Genomic DNA, 17,155 nt, shown 5'->3' on the forward strand with positions numbered 1-17,155 from the left:
GTTTGTTCCCTGATACCTATTGATTCCAGATTTTCTAGGGCTCCTTGATGCCACACTTAGTCGAATGCAGCCTCGATATCTCTATCACCCCATCTCTGGAATTCAGCCCTGTTGTCCATGTTTGAACCAAGGCTGTAATGAGGACAGGAGCTGAGTGGCCCTGGCGGAACTCAAACTGTGCGTCACTGAGCAGGTGCTGCTTGATAGCCCTGTCGGTGACACCTTCTATCAGTTTACTGATGATCGAGAGTGGACTGATGGTGTGGTAACTGGCTGTGTTAGATTTGTCCTGTTTGGTGGCTTCACCAGGTTGATACCTCACCTTCAGGAATGCCTGGTGCTGCTCCTGGCGTGCCCTCCTGCACTTTCCATTGAAACAGCTTTGATCCCCTGGCTTGATGGTAATGGTTGAGTGGGAGATATGTTAGGCCATGAGGTTACAGATTGTGCTGGAGTACAATTCTGTTCCTGATGGCCTACAGTGTCTCATGGATGTCCAGTCTTGAGTTGCTAAATCCATGTGAAGTCTGTCCCGTTTAGCATGGTGATAGTGCCACGCAAGATGATGGGAATTATTCTTAATGTGAAGGCGGGACTTAGTCTCCACAAGGACTGTGCGATGGTCACTCTTACCAATATTGTCATGGACTGATGTAACTGCAGCTGACAGATGAATAAGGATGAGGTCAGGGACGTTTTTCCCATGTCTTGGTTCCCTCACCACCTGCCGCGAACCCAGCCTAGCAGCTCTGTCCTTTAGGATCCAACCAGCTTGATCAGTAGTACTGCTGCCAAGCCACTGTTGGTGGTGGACATTGAAATCCCCATCCAGAGTATATTTTGTGCCTTTGCCATCCTCGGTGCTTCCTCTAAGTGTTGCTCAACATTGAGGAGTAGTGAGTCATCAGCCGAGGAAGGGGACAGTATGTGGTAATCAGCAGGAGCTTTCCTTACCCATGTTTAACCTGAAACCATGAGACTTCATGGGGTCCAGAGTCAATCTCGCGGACTCTCAGAGCCATTTTCCCCCAGCTGCGTACCACTGTGTCTCCACCTCTGCCAGCGGGACTGGACATTGTGTAGGACATTGTCTGTAAGGTATGGTTCTGTGAGTATGACAATGTCAGGCTGTTGCTTGCAGGTCTGTGAGACAGCTCTCCCAATTTTGGCGTGAGCCCCCCCCCCATATGTTAGCAAGGTTCAACAGAGCTGTTTCTGCTGTGGTCTCCTCTGTTGCCTAGATCTATGCCAGGTGATCCATCCAGCTTCATTTCTTTGAGACTTTGCAGCATCTGGTACAACAGAATGGCTTGTTAGGCCATGAGAATCAACCATGGTGCTGTGGGGCTGGAGTCACAGACTGGGGTAGGATGACAGATTTCCTTCCCTGAAGGGCCAGATGGGCTTTTCCAAAAATTGACAATGGTTTCAGCAGATTTTTAACCAAAGATTGTCTTATTTTTTAATGGAATTCAATTTGCACCACATGCTGTAGGCAGGATTTGAAGCCAAGTCCCTAGAACATTAGCTGAGGTTCTGGATTAATATTCTATTGATAATACTACTCAGCCATCACCAAAATCAGTCCAGAACCACAGAACCCTTTGACATAGCAGTTAGCCATCTCTCTTCATATTCCCTTCTTTTTCACGTTTGTTGAAGGATGTGACCATCAGAGGGCAGGTCAGAATTGATTAGTCATCAATGAGAAGGTGGTGGTGAGCTCCAGTGCTTCTATCTGAGAAAGGTCCTGTGCAACACCTTCAGAGATATTACCATACTTTGTGGGTGGCTCAGTGGTTAGCACTGCAGCCTCATAGCACCAGGCACCAGGGTTTGATTCCACCCTCAGGTGATTGTCTGTGTGGAGTTTGCACATTCTCCCTGTGTCTGCGTGGATTTCCTCCCACAGGCCAGGTGGACTGGCCATGCTAATTTGCCCATAGTGTCCGGGGATGGGTCTGGGTGGGATGCTCTGAGGTTCAGTGTGGACTTGTTGGGCCAAAGGGCCTGTATCCACTCTGCAGGGATCCTATGATAAAAGGGGTCATCTAGATGCAAGTTGTAGTAGTTTTCTGATGTCCCCTTATTTTCCCTGGGAAAATAGCCAACAAACGTGTGATTGAAGCAGATTGGTCGACCTTGTTTAGTTTCAGTTGACCATTTCCAATCCTACTTTACTTTAAACTGTCTTTCCCCTCAGGGAGTCCATGGCTGTCTGGGGTGTGGGTAGTGGGATTGTTGGGCAAGAGCTGTGCTGAGTCATAGCATCATACAGCATGGAAACAGACCCTTCGGTCCAGCCAGTTCATGCCGACCATAATCGCAAACTAAACTGGTTCCACCTGCCCACTCCTGGCCCATATCCGTCCAAACCTTTGCTATTCATGTACTTATCCAAATGTCGGGAATGGAGGATGAAGTGTGTCGTCACCGTGTTCAGGAAGGTTTTCTGAAACTTGAAAGGGTGCAGAAAAGATTTACAAGGGTTGCCAGGGTTGGAAGGTTTGAGCTACAGGGAGAGGCTGAATAGGCTGGGGCTATTTTCCCTGGAGCATCGGATGCTGAGGGGTAACCCTACAGAGGTTTAATGAGGGGCTTGGATAGGGTGAATAGCCACGGTCTTTTCCCCAGGGTAGGGGATTCCAAAACTAGACGGCATTGGTTTAAGGTGAGAGGGGAAAGATTTAGAAACGACCCAAGGGGAAATGTTTTCATGCAGAATGTGGTACGTGTATGGAATGAGCTTCCAGAGGAAGTGGTGGAGGCTGGTACAATTACAAACATTTAAAAGGCATCTGGATGGGTTTCTGAATGGGAAGGAGTTTGGCGGGATAGGAACCAAATGCGGGCGAATGGGATCAGATTAATTTCAGATACCTGGTCAGCATGGATAAGTTGGACCAAAGGGTCTGCTTCCATGTAGTATAACCCTACGACTCAATGACAGACATGGCAGGACTGTGGCCTGTTCGCATCTATCACTGAATGGAGGTAATTATTTCATGACCTGACCCTAGCTTGAACCCTGGGGTCTACAGGGATGAGCCGATGTTTTTTTAATTCATGCCGCCCCCTCTCCGTGACAGTGTTTAGTTACTGTTACCAGGGGGACTGTAGGGCCTAAGTCACCTGACCGTTCCCCAGGGCTTGAAGGACTGATCGATGAGCACGAGCCTTGTCTTCCACGACATGGCTGATCTAATTGACACATTGAAGATCATTGTTGGAGTTGTTCGAATTTCCAAGAGGATCCAGGGCAAGTGAGTGATATAATGTGAAAACCCAAGCTCAGCTGTACAGGGATAATGCCTGGGCTCTTGATAGAAAGGCAGCGTGGTAACTAAATGAAACAGGTAATTGACAAAACATCATCCCAGGGCGCAGAATCCCATGCTGAGTTTTCAGTGAGGGAGTTGTCACAATTTCAGAGTTGCTGGTTGTGAGTCTGGATATTAACCCAAGGACCATCTGCTCCATCAGATTATGTGAAAGATCCTGCAATACTTTCTAAACATATAGAGGGGAATGTCCTGGCTAATATTAATCCCTCAGCCAATATCACTGGGACAGCTCATTGACCCATTGTTCTTCTTGTGAATGGGACGTGGGCCTGCATTTATTGCCCACCCTAGAGTGCAGTTAAGAATCAAGCACGTTGCTGTGGGTCTGGAGTCACATATACGATAAGGACGTTGGGTATTTTGGTAAAACAAACAAGGGCAGGCCTTATACAATTAAAAGTAGGGCCTTGGGCAGTGATATAGAACCAAGAGACCTAGGGGTTCAGGTACATAATTCTTTGAAGTTATGATAGGGCAATTAAGAAGCCAGTAAGCACGCTTCACTTCATTGCTCAGACCTTTGAGTACAGGAGTTGGGACGTTATGTTGAGGCTGTACGGGACGTTGGTGAGGTCTCTTCTGGAGTACTGTGTCTAGTTCAGGTCACCCTGTTATAGCAAAAAGCTGGAGAGGGGTCAGAAGAGATTTACCAGGGATGGAGGGTTTGAGTTATGGGGAGAGGCTGGACTTTTTCCACTGGAGCGTGTGAGGTTGAGAGGCAATCTTATAGAGGTTTATAAAACAATGAAGGGTATAGATAAGATGAAGACCAGGTGTCTTTTCCATAGGGTAGGGTATTTCAAGCATATTTTCAAGGTGAGAGGAGAAAGATTTAAAAAGATAGGAGAGATTTTATTTTACACAGAGTAATTCGTGTGCGGAATGAAGTGGTGGATGCGGAGTACAGTTAAGCTTAAAAGGTGTTTGGATAAGCTCATGAATAGGAAAGATTTGGAGGGATACGGGACAAGTGCTGGTAGGTGGGACTAGTTCCGTTTGGAATTCCGCGTGGTTGAGACTGATTAGACTGAAGCGTCTGCTTCTGTCCTCTAAGACTCGATGATAGCAATTTTCTTTCCTGAAGGTTTTACCCCTGACACAGTAACTGGCAATAATTGCGTGGCCATCATTAGACTCTCAATTCCAGATTTTTCATTGAATTTGCCAAGGGGGGGGATCCCCGGAGCATTAGCCGGGCCTTGGAATCACAAGCACAGTGACAACACCACTAGGACATTCCCAACTCAGCTGCCCCTTGCAAGAAAGCTACTCGATTGTAAATCAACCCGAGGTGCCCAAAGTTGTGAAAGATACAATAGCAAAGCAAGATTATTTTTTAATAAGACTGCGCATTTGGAATACGAAACAGAAAACTATTAGGCCTAAGGTGATCAACAAAAGCTCGCCTTTGTCTTTATTTTTGCAAACATGGTACACGGGACCAAGCAGAACATTTACTCATTAAGTCCTGTCCCCCCCTTAGTTTCTTACTTAAATGGTGAGTAGGCAGCAGACAAACTTGCATCAGTTCGCAGGAATCTGGTCCAAGATCGGCTGATGACAATGACACGAGGGGTGGGTCCCAAAGTTCTGGGGGGGGGGGGGCGAAGGACCCCGAAAGCATCCAAGACGCCACCCCTCTAGTCAATATTACTAGCCAAAGCTAGCTAAGTAGCCAAGCATATTGCACACGGGCCGAGAAGGTGAACACACTGGGGAAGCATTCTCACTGAAAAGCTACATTCAGAAGGACCGAGCTTGATTCACGACTAGTCCCGGAACTTTCCTCAGCTCCTGGGACCCTTAAGATAAAGAGAGCACTTTAACCACGAGCAACGCTACAGCTCAAATAGACAAGAACGTCTGCCTGAGAATGTCACATACAAAAGTCTTTATGTTGTATATATCTGTACACAAGTATTTACATGTTCATATAAATTAAACTGTGCAAATAGGCTTTAACAATTCATAGATTTTTGTCTTATTTTACACGCACGTTTTCCAAAACCATTCAGAACTCATGGCACATTTAGCATAACGAAGCATTTACCATACAACTTTAAAAAGAAGAAACTGGACAATAAACATATCTATTGTGTTCCACTGTGCACAATGTTAACACGCAGGGCTGCTGTGTCACTGAACCTCGTACCTGACCTCAATAATATAGAGCACACTGCCGTTGACTGAAGCAAGCTACACGAGGAGGCACTAAGAAGGAACTGGGACTGAAAATACTGTGTGGGGACATCAAACAGAACAGCTAATGAGCCCAACTTCTCCGCTACCCGAGGGCATGAATTGCAGGTTAAAAAAACAGGGAAGTAATATTACAATCCCATTTACAAATCTCCAGATTAAAGGCAAAACCATGAATGATGAAGCTAAGCGAAAGGATTTCTCTTTAACCAGGGTCAAGTTGCTCCTGAAAGGGATAACTGTAGTGAGATTTCAACTCGAAATGTTGACTCTGTTTCTCTCTCCAAATAAAAACTCGACCTGCTGAGTTTCTTCATCACTGCCCATGTGTTTTGTTTCACTCAGATCACTAGCATCCTCAGTTTCTTGTTCTATCTCTTCAGCATTCAGCTGGAAGTGAGGGCTGGAGGCTGACGGACCCTGCTCAAACCAGAGACAGGGCGCAGAGCTTCAGAGATCCCAACCTTACAGTCCAGGTCTCCCAGCTGGGGAGTCACTCGTGGGGTGGTGGGAATATCAGTGTAACAGGGTTGGTTTGTTCTGGCTGTACCAGTCTTCCTACCCTCTCTCTCTCAGCCCCAACAACAATGAGGAACTCCAGCGGTGTGGGTGTGGGTGGTTGGGACTGGGCGGGGTTGCTGGTTTCTCTGCCCTCTCTGAGTCAGGAATATGAGATGCTGCACCGACTGATTCCCCCCCCTCAGTCTTTCCCCCACGTATAATCGCGGGTTTGAAATCTCTCTTGGGGTTTATCACACTGGATCCAAACCAGCTAACTCCCAGAGGTAGAATTCTAAACTCCTGGATGGCTCTGCTCCCTGTCCACTGCCCACCTAATTAACCTTTGAACTCTTGACCACTGGAAGCTGAATGAGAATTTTACAGTACACAGTGAGGCCATTTGGCCCACTGTATCTGTACCTGTTTCCAAAAGAACTCCCCGGCTAGTCCCACCCTCCAGCCCTATCTCCGCAGCCTGGGGTCTGGGCTCAATATTGGGCAGCGAAGCTTGTTCTAAGGAAAAGGTGGGACAATGACCCAGGCCACTGGACCGTAACCCAGGCCGTGGTTACTGTTTTGGGGAAATGGGTTCTAGTGCCACCAAGGTAGTTGAGGGATTTAAATTTAAATAATTTCATATCTGGAATCTCAGTAACGGTGAGCATGAAACTATCACCGATTATCATAAAAAGCCATCTCGTTCATTAATCTGCCATCTTTACCTGGTCTGGCCTACATGTGACTCCAATATGGCTGACTCAACAGTTCAGGATGGGCAACAAATGCTAAATATGCTCACTACCCAGTTTTTCTTTCTTAAAACTACAATCAGAGCAAACAGGAAACAGTGAGAAAGATAAGGTAATGGTGAATAACTCAACAGTCTTGTTAAAAGTGGGATTCTGAAACTCAGAGTTCCAGTCAGATTATTGTAATAACACTGGAGTGAGGTGAAAATCCAGTGGAGACATGGAATGATGGCCACAGGTTTAGTCCTTGCCCAATTTTGACCGGAAGCCCCGGGAAGCAAAATTGAGCAGTGAGTACGAGCGGCAGTTTTCCAACCCCATACACTACCTACACCAAATCTCAACTTCAAGGAGTCAAAGTGAAAGAGCTGTGGAAGCAGGGAGTTGATCTGTGCTCCGGATGGTGGTGTCCGTCAGTGTGTTCACACTGGCCCCTATATTCAGCCATCCAAATGGCTGACTGGTTTGGATACACCAAGGGGCAGTGGTAGTGAGGAGGATTGGGGGGGAAGGTCACCATGAAGGAGCTGGCATCAAAATGGACCAGCTTTGCTTCCCATTCATTTCAGAGCAACACAGCAACCAGTGACAGGGGTGGGCCATTCAGCCCTTCATTCAATATCATGGCAGATCCACTTTCTCCCCATACTCCTTGATGTCTTCATATTCTCAGAACTATAAATCTCTTTCTCGAATATATTTAGTGACTCGGTCCCGACGGCCTTCTGTGGTAGAGACTCGCACAGGTTCACTCCCCTTTGGGTGATGTCTCCTCATCTCAGTCCTAAATGGTCTATCCCTGGGGCTACGTCCCCTGATTCTAGACTCCCCGTCCTCCCTGCATCTGGTCTGTCCAGCTCTGTTAGAAGTCTATAGGTTTGAGTCAGATCCCCTCTCATTGTCCCAAACTCTAGCGGACACGGGCCCAATTGAACCAATCTCTCCTCTTGGGACAGTCTGGCCACCCCCAGTATCAACCTAGTGAGCCCCCACCGCTCTCACTCGGTGTGAATTCCACTGAAAATGGTTATCATGCAGTCCCCTGTACTAGAGCTCAATCCCACAATGGGAGATCACCTACCTCAGTCTATCATTCATATTCCACATGCACATGAGTTTGGTTTAAACCCTCAATGCAATTTCTTTTGGATTCTTCTTGTCATTTTGCAATTGGTTATTGTCAAAACTAAGGTGGTTGAAGACCAAGCAACAGGACCCTTGTCTGATCCCTCTAATTTTCATAGAATCTTAGTTTTTTAGCTCACTGAAACTAAAACAGCTGTCTAATTAATTCCAGTCCCCTCTTCTTTCAGCGAGACTCTGTAAATTGTTTCTTTCTAAAATATATCTCCAGCTCCCTTTTGAATTCTGCACTCGACCATTCTGCCAGGTAGTGGTATCAATCCCGGTGTAAAACTCTCTCCTCTTTAACAGGCCTTACCTACATGCATGCTCCCACTGTTCCTATTGATGGTCCTTTTATCAGTTATTTTATGGCCCTGTCCTCTGGTTTCTGATCCCCATGCCAATGGAAATGGTATCTCTGTAGGTATTTGAAAAAAAAACTTTCACAGATTTTTTAATGGCGCATAGAAACCATACGCCCTGCAAGTTCCCCTCCAAGCCACTCACTATCCTGACTTGGAAATCTATCACCATTCCTTCATTGTCGCTGGGTCAAAATCCCGGAATTCCCTCACTGATAGCACATGGACTGCAGTGGTTCAAGAGCGTAGCTCACCACCACCTTCTGGGGCAACCAGGGATGGGGAATAAATGCTGGGCTTAGCCAGTGACACCCTCACCTACGCATGAATGATGCAAAAGTTTTTCTATTGAATGACTTGTCATTCATTTCCACACTTAATCTGGTATATTATGTGTGCATGTGCATGTACATGTGTGTACATATGTATATACCTGTGTATAAGTGTGTACCTCTGTGTGTGCATCTACATGAATGTGTGTACCTGTGTGTATTTGCATATACCTGTGTGTATGTATGTGTCTATAAGTGTTTGTGTTGTGTGCGTATACACATCGATAACTGTTTGTGTGTGTAATTACAGATCTGTGTGTGGTGTATGTGTGTGCGTGTGCTTGTGTATATGTGTGTGTACACGCATACGTGTGTGTCTTTGTATCGCACACATCCTAACTTGTTATTTTTTTGTGAGATACCTGTTAAACTCCCAGGCTACATTCTCACTGGAGACAAAGAATATTGGAGGCTTGTGATTCCTTGAAGTTTCGAGGAGCTGAGCAATGGAAAACCACAAATGAGCAGCATTAATTTCACCAAGTTTCAAATCCACCATCACTGAGAAATCTTCCAGACATTAATTTCCAATGAAAATTTGTTGTTTTTTTTTAAACAGCAGATAGACTTTGTTGTAGTCTAACAACACAATATAATAAAGTTTAGATTTCAATCTTGAGAATTCACTGGGGGCTACCCCCACCCACGCACCCGAGCATGCTGTTGATAAGGGGCAATTCACAGTTGGGAGTGGAGTCTTTATGTACACATATTGAAGTTCAGATAGACTGCTGCACAATAGCTGTTTACTGTGCTGAAGTAAAAGTTTATCTCTGATCCTCCAGCATCTTGCTCGTGTGACCTGTACATAAAGGCCAAATGATATTTGGACATCTTGTTCACATGTGGCTGGGATGGGACACACACACACAGAGATGGACAGACACACAGACACACAGACACAAATACCCTAACAGATACACACACACACAAAAAACAAACACCTTCCAAAACAGATACAAGCGCAGACTGACACACACACACACACACACACACACACACACACACACACACACACACACACACACACACACACACACAGAGAAAGACAGACAAGCACAGACATTTGGTCTATCATATGGACTGCAGTGGTTGAAGAAGCTGGTACAGCGCCATCTTTATGGGGCAATTAAGGATGGGCAGTGAATGCTGGTCTATTGGGTGATGGCCTGTGCCAGATGAAAACACACAGACAGATACAAACACACACACATATTCCACACAAATCACAAATAATTTAGGTTGAGCCAGGGCTTGACCGATCAGAGCTGCTGGCTGTGCGTTTGAAGAAAGGAAATCTGTGCATCAAGGTTAAAGTGGCTTCCTCTGACAGCTGACTGCAGTCACCACCTGTCAAGTCACTCCTTCTCGGTAAGCGACGTGCTATCTTAAATATCGCTGTTTCGTTTCGTAGGGGTGTTTAACATCTATTAAAAAATCCTTCTTCCTCTCTAACCATCAGTGCTCCTTAAGTGCCACCTTAATGCTGTTCCTAGTTAGGGAGACATCGCTTTTGATCACTATTGCCTGAATTGTTTTATCACACTGCAAGTAACAGTGCAGTGAACATCAGCCTGGAAGCAGGCACATGTATAGAGGAACATTGTTCTGAAAGCAGGGTGAAGTCAAAAGGGACATGGCCCAAGTTCCCTCAAAAGTTGTCATCAGGCATTTCCATGCAATAATTATCTGTGAGCTCCTCTCTGCTTTCGGTTAGAAATTCGGTGATTTTTTTTTTCAATGTCTTGCCTCGGGCTCACAGTCACCTTTTCTTTCTCAGTCCCAACATAAAGCTGGTCATTGCCTGTCCACCTTCCATCTAACAATTACTCTCCAACAAACACAAAATTTTGTGCTCTGTCGGTTTCGGGCCTTCGCAGCAGGGGAGCTCGGCCTTCAGTGTTATTTGTTCGGGCGAAGACTCGGGCTTTTCAGTGAATTGCGGCACGGGTTCCACAGTGTGGTGGGGTGCCTCATCATTCCCATTGTGGTAGCTGCTCACCAGCTTGTGCTTCTCCAGGTTGGCAGTTCCGTTCCTCGCGTGTGACGGCTGACTGTAAGTGTGCCTGTACTCTTCTTCGATGTCCTGGCCCAGTTTCCACCTCTTCCATTTCTTGAGGAGCTCCGACTGCACCTGGGAATGAGGAGCGAGCAGAGGAAGGGAGAAAACAGCAGCGGGTTTTAAATGGAACTGAGCAGGAGGAAGTCTAAGAGAAACGACTGAGTGGAGGGACCACAGTCGGCTGAAGGAGGACAGCTAGTCAAGGAACAAGGGAAGTGCATATTGGATGTAAGTTTGCTCGCTGAGCTGGAAGGTTTGTTTTTTGCCAGACTACTCAGACCTCTTGGCATCAGGGTAGCCCACAAACCCACCAACACACTAAAACAGCAGCTAATGAACTTAAAAGACCCTATACAGACGACAAACAAAACAAACGTCATTTACAAGATCAGAGATAATGGGAACTGCAGATGCTGGAGATTCCAAGATAATAAAATGTGAGGCTGGATGAACACAGCAGGCCAAGCAGCATCTCAGGAGCACAAAAGCTGACGTTTCGGGCCTAGACCCTTCATCAGAGAGGGGGATGGGGGGAGGGAACTGGAATAAATAGGGAGAGAGGGGGAGGCGGACCGAAGATGGAGAGTAAAGAAGATAGGTGGAGAAGGTGTGGGTGGGGAGGTAGGGAGGGGATAGGTCAGTCCAGGGAAGACGGACAGGTCAAGGAGGTGGGATGAGGTTAGTAGGTAGCTGGGGGTGCGGCTTGGGGTGGGAGGAAGGGATGGGTGAGAGGAAGAACCGGTTAGGGAGGCAGAGACAGGTTGGACTGGTTTTGGGATGCAGTGGGTGGGGGGGAAGAGCTGGGCTGGTTGTGTAAAACAACCAGCCCAGCTCTTCCCCCCCACCCACTGCATCCCAAAACCAGTCCAACCTGTCTCTGCCTCCCTAACCGGTTCTTCCTCTCACCCATCCCTTCCTCCCACCCCAAGCCGCACCCCCAGCTACCTACTAACCTCATCCCACCTCCTTGACCTGTCCGTCTTCCCTGGACTGACCTATCCCCTCCCTACCTCCCCACCCACACCTTCTCCACCTATCTTCTTTACTCTCCATCTTCGGTCCGCCTCCCCCTCTCTCCCTATTTATTTCAGTTCCCTCCCCCCATCCCCCTCTCTGATGAAGGGTCTAGGCCCGAAACGTCAGCTTTTGTGCTCCTGAGATGCTGCTTGGCCTGCTGTGTTCATCCAGCCTCACATTTTATTATCTTGTCATTTACAAGATACCTTGCAAGAACTGTGACAAACACTACATTGGGCAAACAGGCAGAAAGCTAGCCACCAGGATACATGAACATCAACTAGCCACAAAACGACTTGACCCACTATCACTAGTATCCTTACATACAGATAAGGAAGGACACCACTTTGATTGGGACAACACATCCATCCTAGGACAAGCCAAACTGAGACACGCACAAGAATTCCTAGAAGCATGGCATTCCAACCGGAACTCCATCAACAAACACATTGATTTGGAGCCCATCTACCACCCTCTGAGAAAAAGACCAGGAAATGACATCAGCAACACAGGAAATGACATCACCAACCCAAGGAAACCTAAACACATAAATAGAAAGCGGGACATAACATCAGCGCTTCATCGGAGGCTCACTGATAATGTTACCTAGAATGGTGATGAAACGTCTGAAAACGAACCTTCCAGCTCAGCGAGCAAACTCACATCCAGAACCTCAACCTGAGCTACAAATCTTCTCAAAACTCGCAAGTGCATATGTGCGGCACCCTTCAACAATGGGAATTTCATCCATTTTCCTTTCAAATTTATGAGGGCTAAGGTATTAGCTTTTGAGTAAAAGGAATCTATTCCCCTGCCTGCCTCCCCAGTGTCTCCATTTTCCTCACCAGTTGATTCCTTTCAAACAAACCCCTCCAAATCTGGGCTAATGTTGGTGCTTCAAGACACCCTATCATTTTAATTTGATATTGTCTCCAGAAATCAGCTCCCCGGGTTCACAGTGTCTCTCAATCACAGGGGTGCATCACAGAGTTGGCAGGGGAACATGCAAGTTCCACCTTAATGATCTGCTGTTATGTGTCAGTGCTTCTCTTAAGGTCTCATTCAGTCCCTCCTGCTCCTATTGGCGGAGCACTCTCCAGCTTTAGCTTCTAACTTTAGCTCAGTTGGAGAGTATTCTTGCCTCTGAGGTGGTGGGTAATGTGTTAAAGCCCCCTTCCCCCCGCCAAGGCACTGGGGAGCAAGCTTCAGGCAGGCCCAGTAGTGTAGACTAAACCACCACTAATGCTGCACTGTGAACAGGTTAAGGTCTTCGAGATCAGATCTTAAACTGCAACCCCACATGGATACAAAAAAAAGGTCTAGCGGCAGTATTCTGAGAGCAGGCCAGATTCAACCAATGCAATCCCACTGAAACAGGACACGTCACCTTTTCTCTCACTGCTACCTGTGGGATCTTCCTATGCGCTAATCGACTGCCACACTCCCTACCATGGCAACAGGAACTCTGCCTCTTGGAGAGCCTGGACGGCCTCTCAAGGTGTTACGTTATCTCACGTTGAGGCTAAGAGATGCTTCTACCCAAGGTACCTTCTGCTCTCCCCCTTTTCTTGGCCAGTCTCACGCCAGATGCCAGAAATGGTGACTTTCGGCACTGGCCATCCCCCCCCCACCCTGGCCCCTAGCCCCTACACCAACCCCACCCGTCCCCTCCCAAATATCATCCATTGCCCCATGACCTGAGCTCAGGGTCAGGAACAAAGCTGCTGGCCACAGGAAGGCCAATGAACTTCAGAAAGTTGACCCTCCCAATCCAATCTACACCAGGAACAGTACAGGCAGAAAGTAATTCCATTGGCTATTTTACCTCTCTGTTGACAAAGCAGTACAATATGGCAACCAGCATACCCTGTAAGACAAAAAGGAAGATGCAGTTAGGTTCTCCATTCTGTCGTTGTTGGTGACAAATACATTTTGTTATCAGGATAATGACCAATTGTGTATTATGGAGTGGAAACAGGCCTGTGCATGTTTCATAGATACCCAATGGCTCAATTGTCTATGTTATCAGGTCAATATACATCGGCCTGTCTCAACTTAGAAGGGGTGGATGCTGGGGATTTGTTTCCAATAGGCGGGGAGACTAGGACCCGTGGGCACAGCCTTAGAATTAGACGGGGTAAATTTAAGACGGAAATGAGAAGACATTTCTTCAGCCGGAGAGTTGTGGGCTTCTGGAATTCAATGCCGCAGAGTGCAGTGGAGGCCGGGAGGTCAAATACCTTCAAGGGAGAGATCGATAAATTCTTGATCTCACAAGGAGTCAAGGGCTACGGGGAGAGTGCAGGGAAGTGGAGTTGAAATGCCCATCAGCCATGATTTAAATGGTGGAGTGGACTCGATGGGCCGAATGGCCTTACTTCCACTCCTATGTCTTATGGTGTTAAATCAAAGACACAGAGAATGGATGGTCTAGTGGTATTACCATAAGACCATAGGACATAGAAGTGGGAGTAAGGCCATTCGGCCCATCGAGTCCACTCCACCATTTAAATCATGGCTGATGGGCATTTCAACTCCACTTCCCTGCACTCTCCCCGTAGTCCTTGATTCCTTGTGAGATCAAGAATTTGTCAATCTCTGCGTTGAAGGCATCCAACGTCCTGGCCTCCACTGCACTCTGCGGCAATGAATTCCACAAGCCCACTACTCTCTGGCTGAAGAAATGTCTCCTCATTTCAGTTTTAAATTTACCCCCTCTAATTTTAAGGCTGTGCCCACAGGTCCTAGTCTCTCCGCCTAACGGAAACAACTTCCTAGCGTCCACCCCTTCTAAACCATACATCATCTTACCATGAGGCCATTAATCCAGAGAGCCAGGTGACGCTCTAGCTGTTGGGGTTTCATGGCAGATTCAATAAGAATCTGAGATTGAATGTTTAGCTTTGTCTGTTGTTGGGGGAAAGCCCATGGGGTTCACTAATTTCCTTCGAGACCAGGAGAAAACCAATTCGAACTGGCTCACACATCACTCCAGACCCACAGCAACGTGGCTGCTTTTGTTCACTGCCCTCTGGGAAACTAGCTACAGACAATAAATGCTGGTCATCGACACCTACGTCCTGCAAATGAATTTTGAAAGAATCTGGAATCTCCGCAGGAGCGAAGTGAGGAGAGTTTGTTGGCGTGGCTCTTTCACATGAGCTGGGCATTGAGCCCACAGCCAGCTGGATACAGCAGAATGGCAAAGCCTTTCTCATGTCACTGGGGGCCCGAGGGCAGGACTCGACTCGGGAACTTCTAGCTCTGAGGCTGGTTCACTACCCACTGCACCTCCTCTGAGACAAGTGGCTGCCTTCAGAAAGGAGTTGGTTCTGGTCGCGAGTGGGACTGGCGGTTCCGGATCTGGACTGGAATTTAGACTGGAGTTGATGGGAGTCTCGCCTGCCGGCCGGAATGCCCCTCAGTGTGCCATCTTCTTTTCGAAAAGCCCCTCAAAATTGGGTCACCTAAAAACACAAGGGCAGCAGGTAGAGGGCAGATAGCCTGTAACTCCCCTCTAAGCCATGTACCATTCTGATATCAAACTATATCACTGTTCCTTCAGGGTCTCTGGGACAACATTCTGAAACTGCTCTCCTTATAGCACCAAGGATGTCCTACAGGACTGCAGCATGTCAAGGACAAGGCTCCATAGGAAAGCGGGTGTCTGACAATAAATGCTGGCCTGGAAAGAGAGCCCCACAACCCGGGGGTGAAAGAGGTTAATCAGACACGTGGCTCTGGCCCAGATCTTGGGAGGGGTGGAAATCCTGTCCTTCTGGCCCTCCAATTGCTGGTAAGGTATCTACCAGAGACCTGGGCATTGCCAAAGTGGATGGTGGTGGCACAGGGGGCTTGGAGGAGGCAGCTTTCAGTTGGGGAACTCCCTTCCCAACACTGGGTCCCTCAATCGGAGGCACTGTATCTCTTTGAATGAGGGATCCTCCACAGCTCAGGGACCTGCAGGTAACACCACATCTGTTTGCTTGGCCTAGTACTAGCAGGGCAAGGGCCCTGCCCATCTCTGGGTAAATATCAGGGCTGGGGGAGGGGAACCCTTAAGCTGGCATTAACTGCACTCCCTTCATGGTCTGAGTCAGTGAGTCCATCACGCAACGTCATCCTGCCCAGTTGAACGGCTCCGTGCCACTGGAACTGCTCAGTCACTTCACCAGCCCTGACCTCCCGATGGAGTGAGCCTTGGGAGAGAAACGGGGATACTGAACGTGTGCCCATCTGTCAGGGGATTCTTCTGACACACATCCTGCCTCTGGGCAGGAGCTTTGAGGATCAACACCGGGCCAGGGCCTGATGGACAAAGGACTTGGGGTGGCATGGTGGCTCAGTGGTTAGAACACAGAACACAGAACGCAGAACACAGAACACAGAACACAGAACATAGAACATAGAACATAGAACACAGAACACAGAAAGAACACAGAACACAGAACACAGAACATAGAACATAGATCAAAGAACACAGAACACAGAACATAGAACATAGAACACAGGACACAGGACACAGAACATAGAACACGGAACACAGAACACAGAACATAGAACACAGAACACAGAACATAGAACACAGAACATAGAACAGTACAGCACAGTACAGGCCCTTTGGCCCACAATGTTGTGCCGAACTTTTACCCTAAACCTAATGTCTATCTAATCTCCATCCCTACCTTATGCTATCATCCATCTACCTATCTAAAAGCCGCTTAAATGCCCCTAATGACGCCGAATCCACTACCCTCTCTGGCAATGCATTCCACGCCCCTCCAACTCTCTGAGTAAAGAACTTACCTCTGATGTCTCCCCGATATCTACCTCCACTCACTTTAAAACTATGCCCCCTTGTAATAGCTACCTCCACCCTAGGAAAAAACCTCTGGCTATCCCTGCTGCCTCACAGCGCCACGGACCCGGGTTTGATTCCTTCCTCGGGCGACTGTCTGTGTGCAGTTTGCACATTCTCCCTATGTCTCTTTCCCCCCACCCCAACACCACCCCACCACCCCCGGTTTCCTTCCACAGCCCAAATATGTGCAGGTCAGGTGGATTGGCCATTGGAAATTTCCTATAGTGTTCAGGGGTGTGCAGGTTAGGTAGGTTATCGTGGGGGTGGGTCTGGGTGGGATGCTCTGAGGGTCAGTGTGGACTTGTTGGGCTGAAGGGCCTGTTTCCGCCTTGTAGGGTTTCTATGACGATGAAAGGCGGCACATTGGCAACATGGCCAAACATCAACATGCAAACTCACCCCCAAACACCCAGCACGCGCCAACAGTACAGGTGGGAGAGTTCGCGGAGCAGCGTTTGACAAAAATACAACATAATACAAAAAATATCACTGGGACCTCCACCATCACAATCCTTGGCTCCAGGCTGCAACATACAGGCAAAGAGCACACTGCCATGGAAACCCTGACTGAATCGCATCACCCCAGCCCCCACCATTCCCTCT

The 17,155-nt window shown here is 47.7% G+C and overlaps 1 protein-coding gene across 2 annotated transcripts in view; it reads right to left on the reverse strand.

Annotated features, from left to right (window-relative positions):
- Nucleotides 1-4,750: 4,750 nt before the first annotated feature.
- gcgra (glucagon receptor a) overlaps nt 4,751-17,155 on the reverse strand; it is a 185,897-nt gene continuing 173,492 nt past the window's right edge. For both annotated transcript variants that reach the window (XM_059653641.1, XM_059653642.1), the window contains exons 13-14: nt 13,517-13,558; nt 4,751-10,746 (exon numbers count right to left, since the gene is read on the reverse strand). In XM_059653641.1, the coding sequence (XP_059509624.1) occupies nt 10,432-10,746; nt 13,517-13,558 (357 nt within the window). In that variant the 3' untranslated portion in view covers nt 4,751-10,431. The remainder of the gene's footprint in view (nt 10,747-13,516; nt 13,559-17,155) is intronic.

Source organism: Stegostoma tigrinum, chromosome 22 (genome assembly GCF_030684315.1).
Source record: "Stegostoma tigrinum isolate sSteTig4 chromosome 22, sSteTig4.hap1, whole genome shotgun sequence".
NCBI classification, from domain to species: domain Eukaryota; kingdom Metazoa; phylum Chordata; class Chondrichthyes; order Orectolobiformes; family Stegostomatidae; genus Stegostoma; species Stegostoma tigrinum.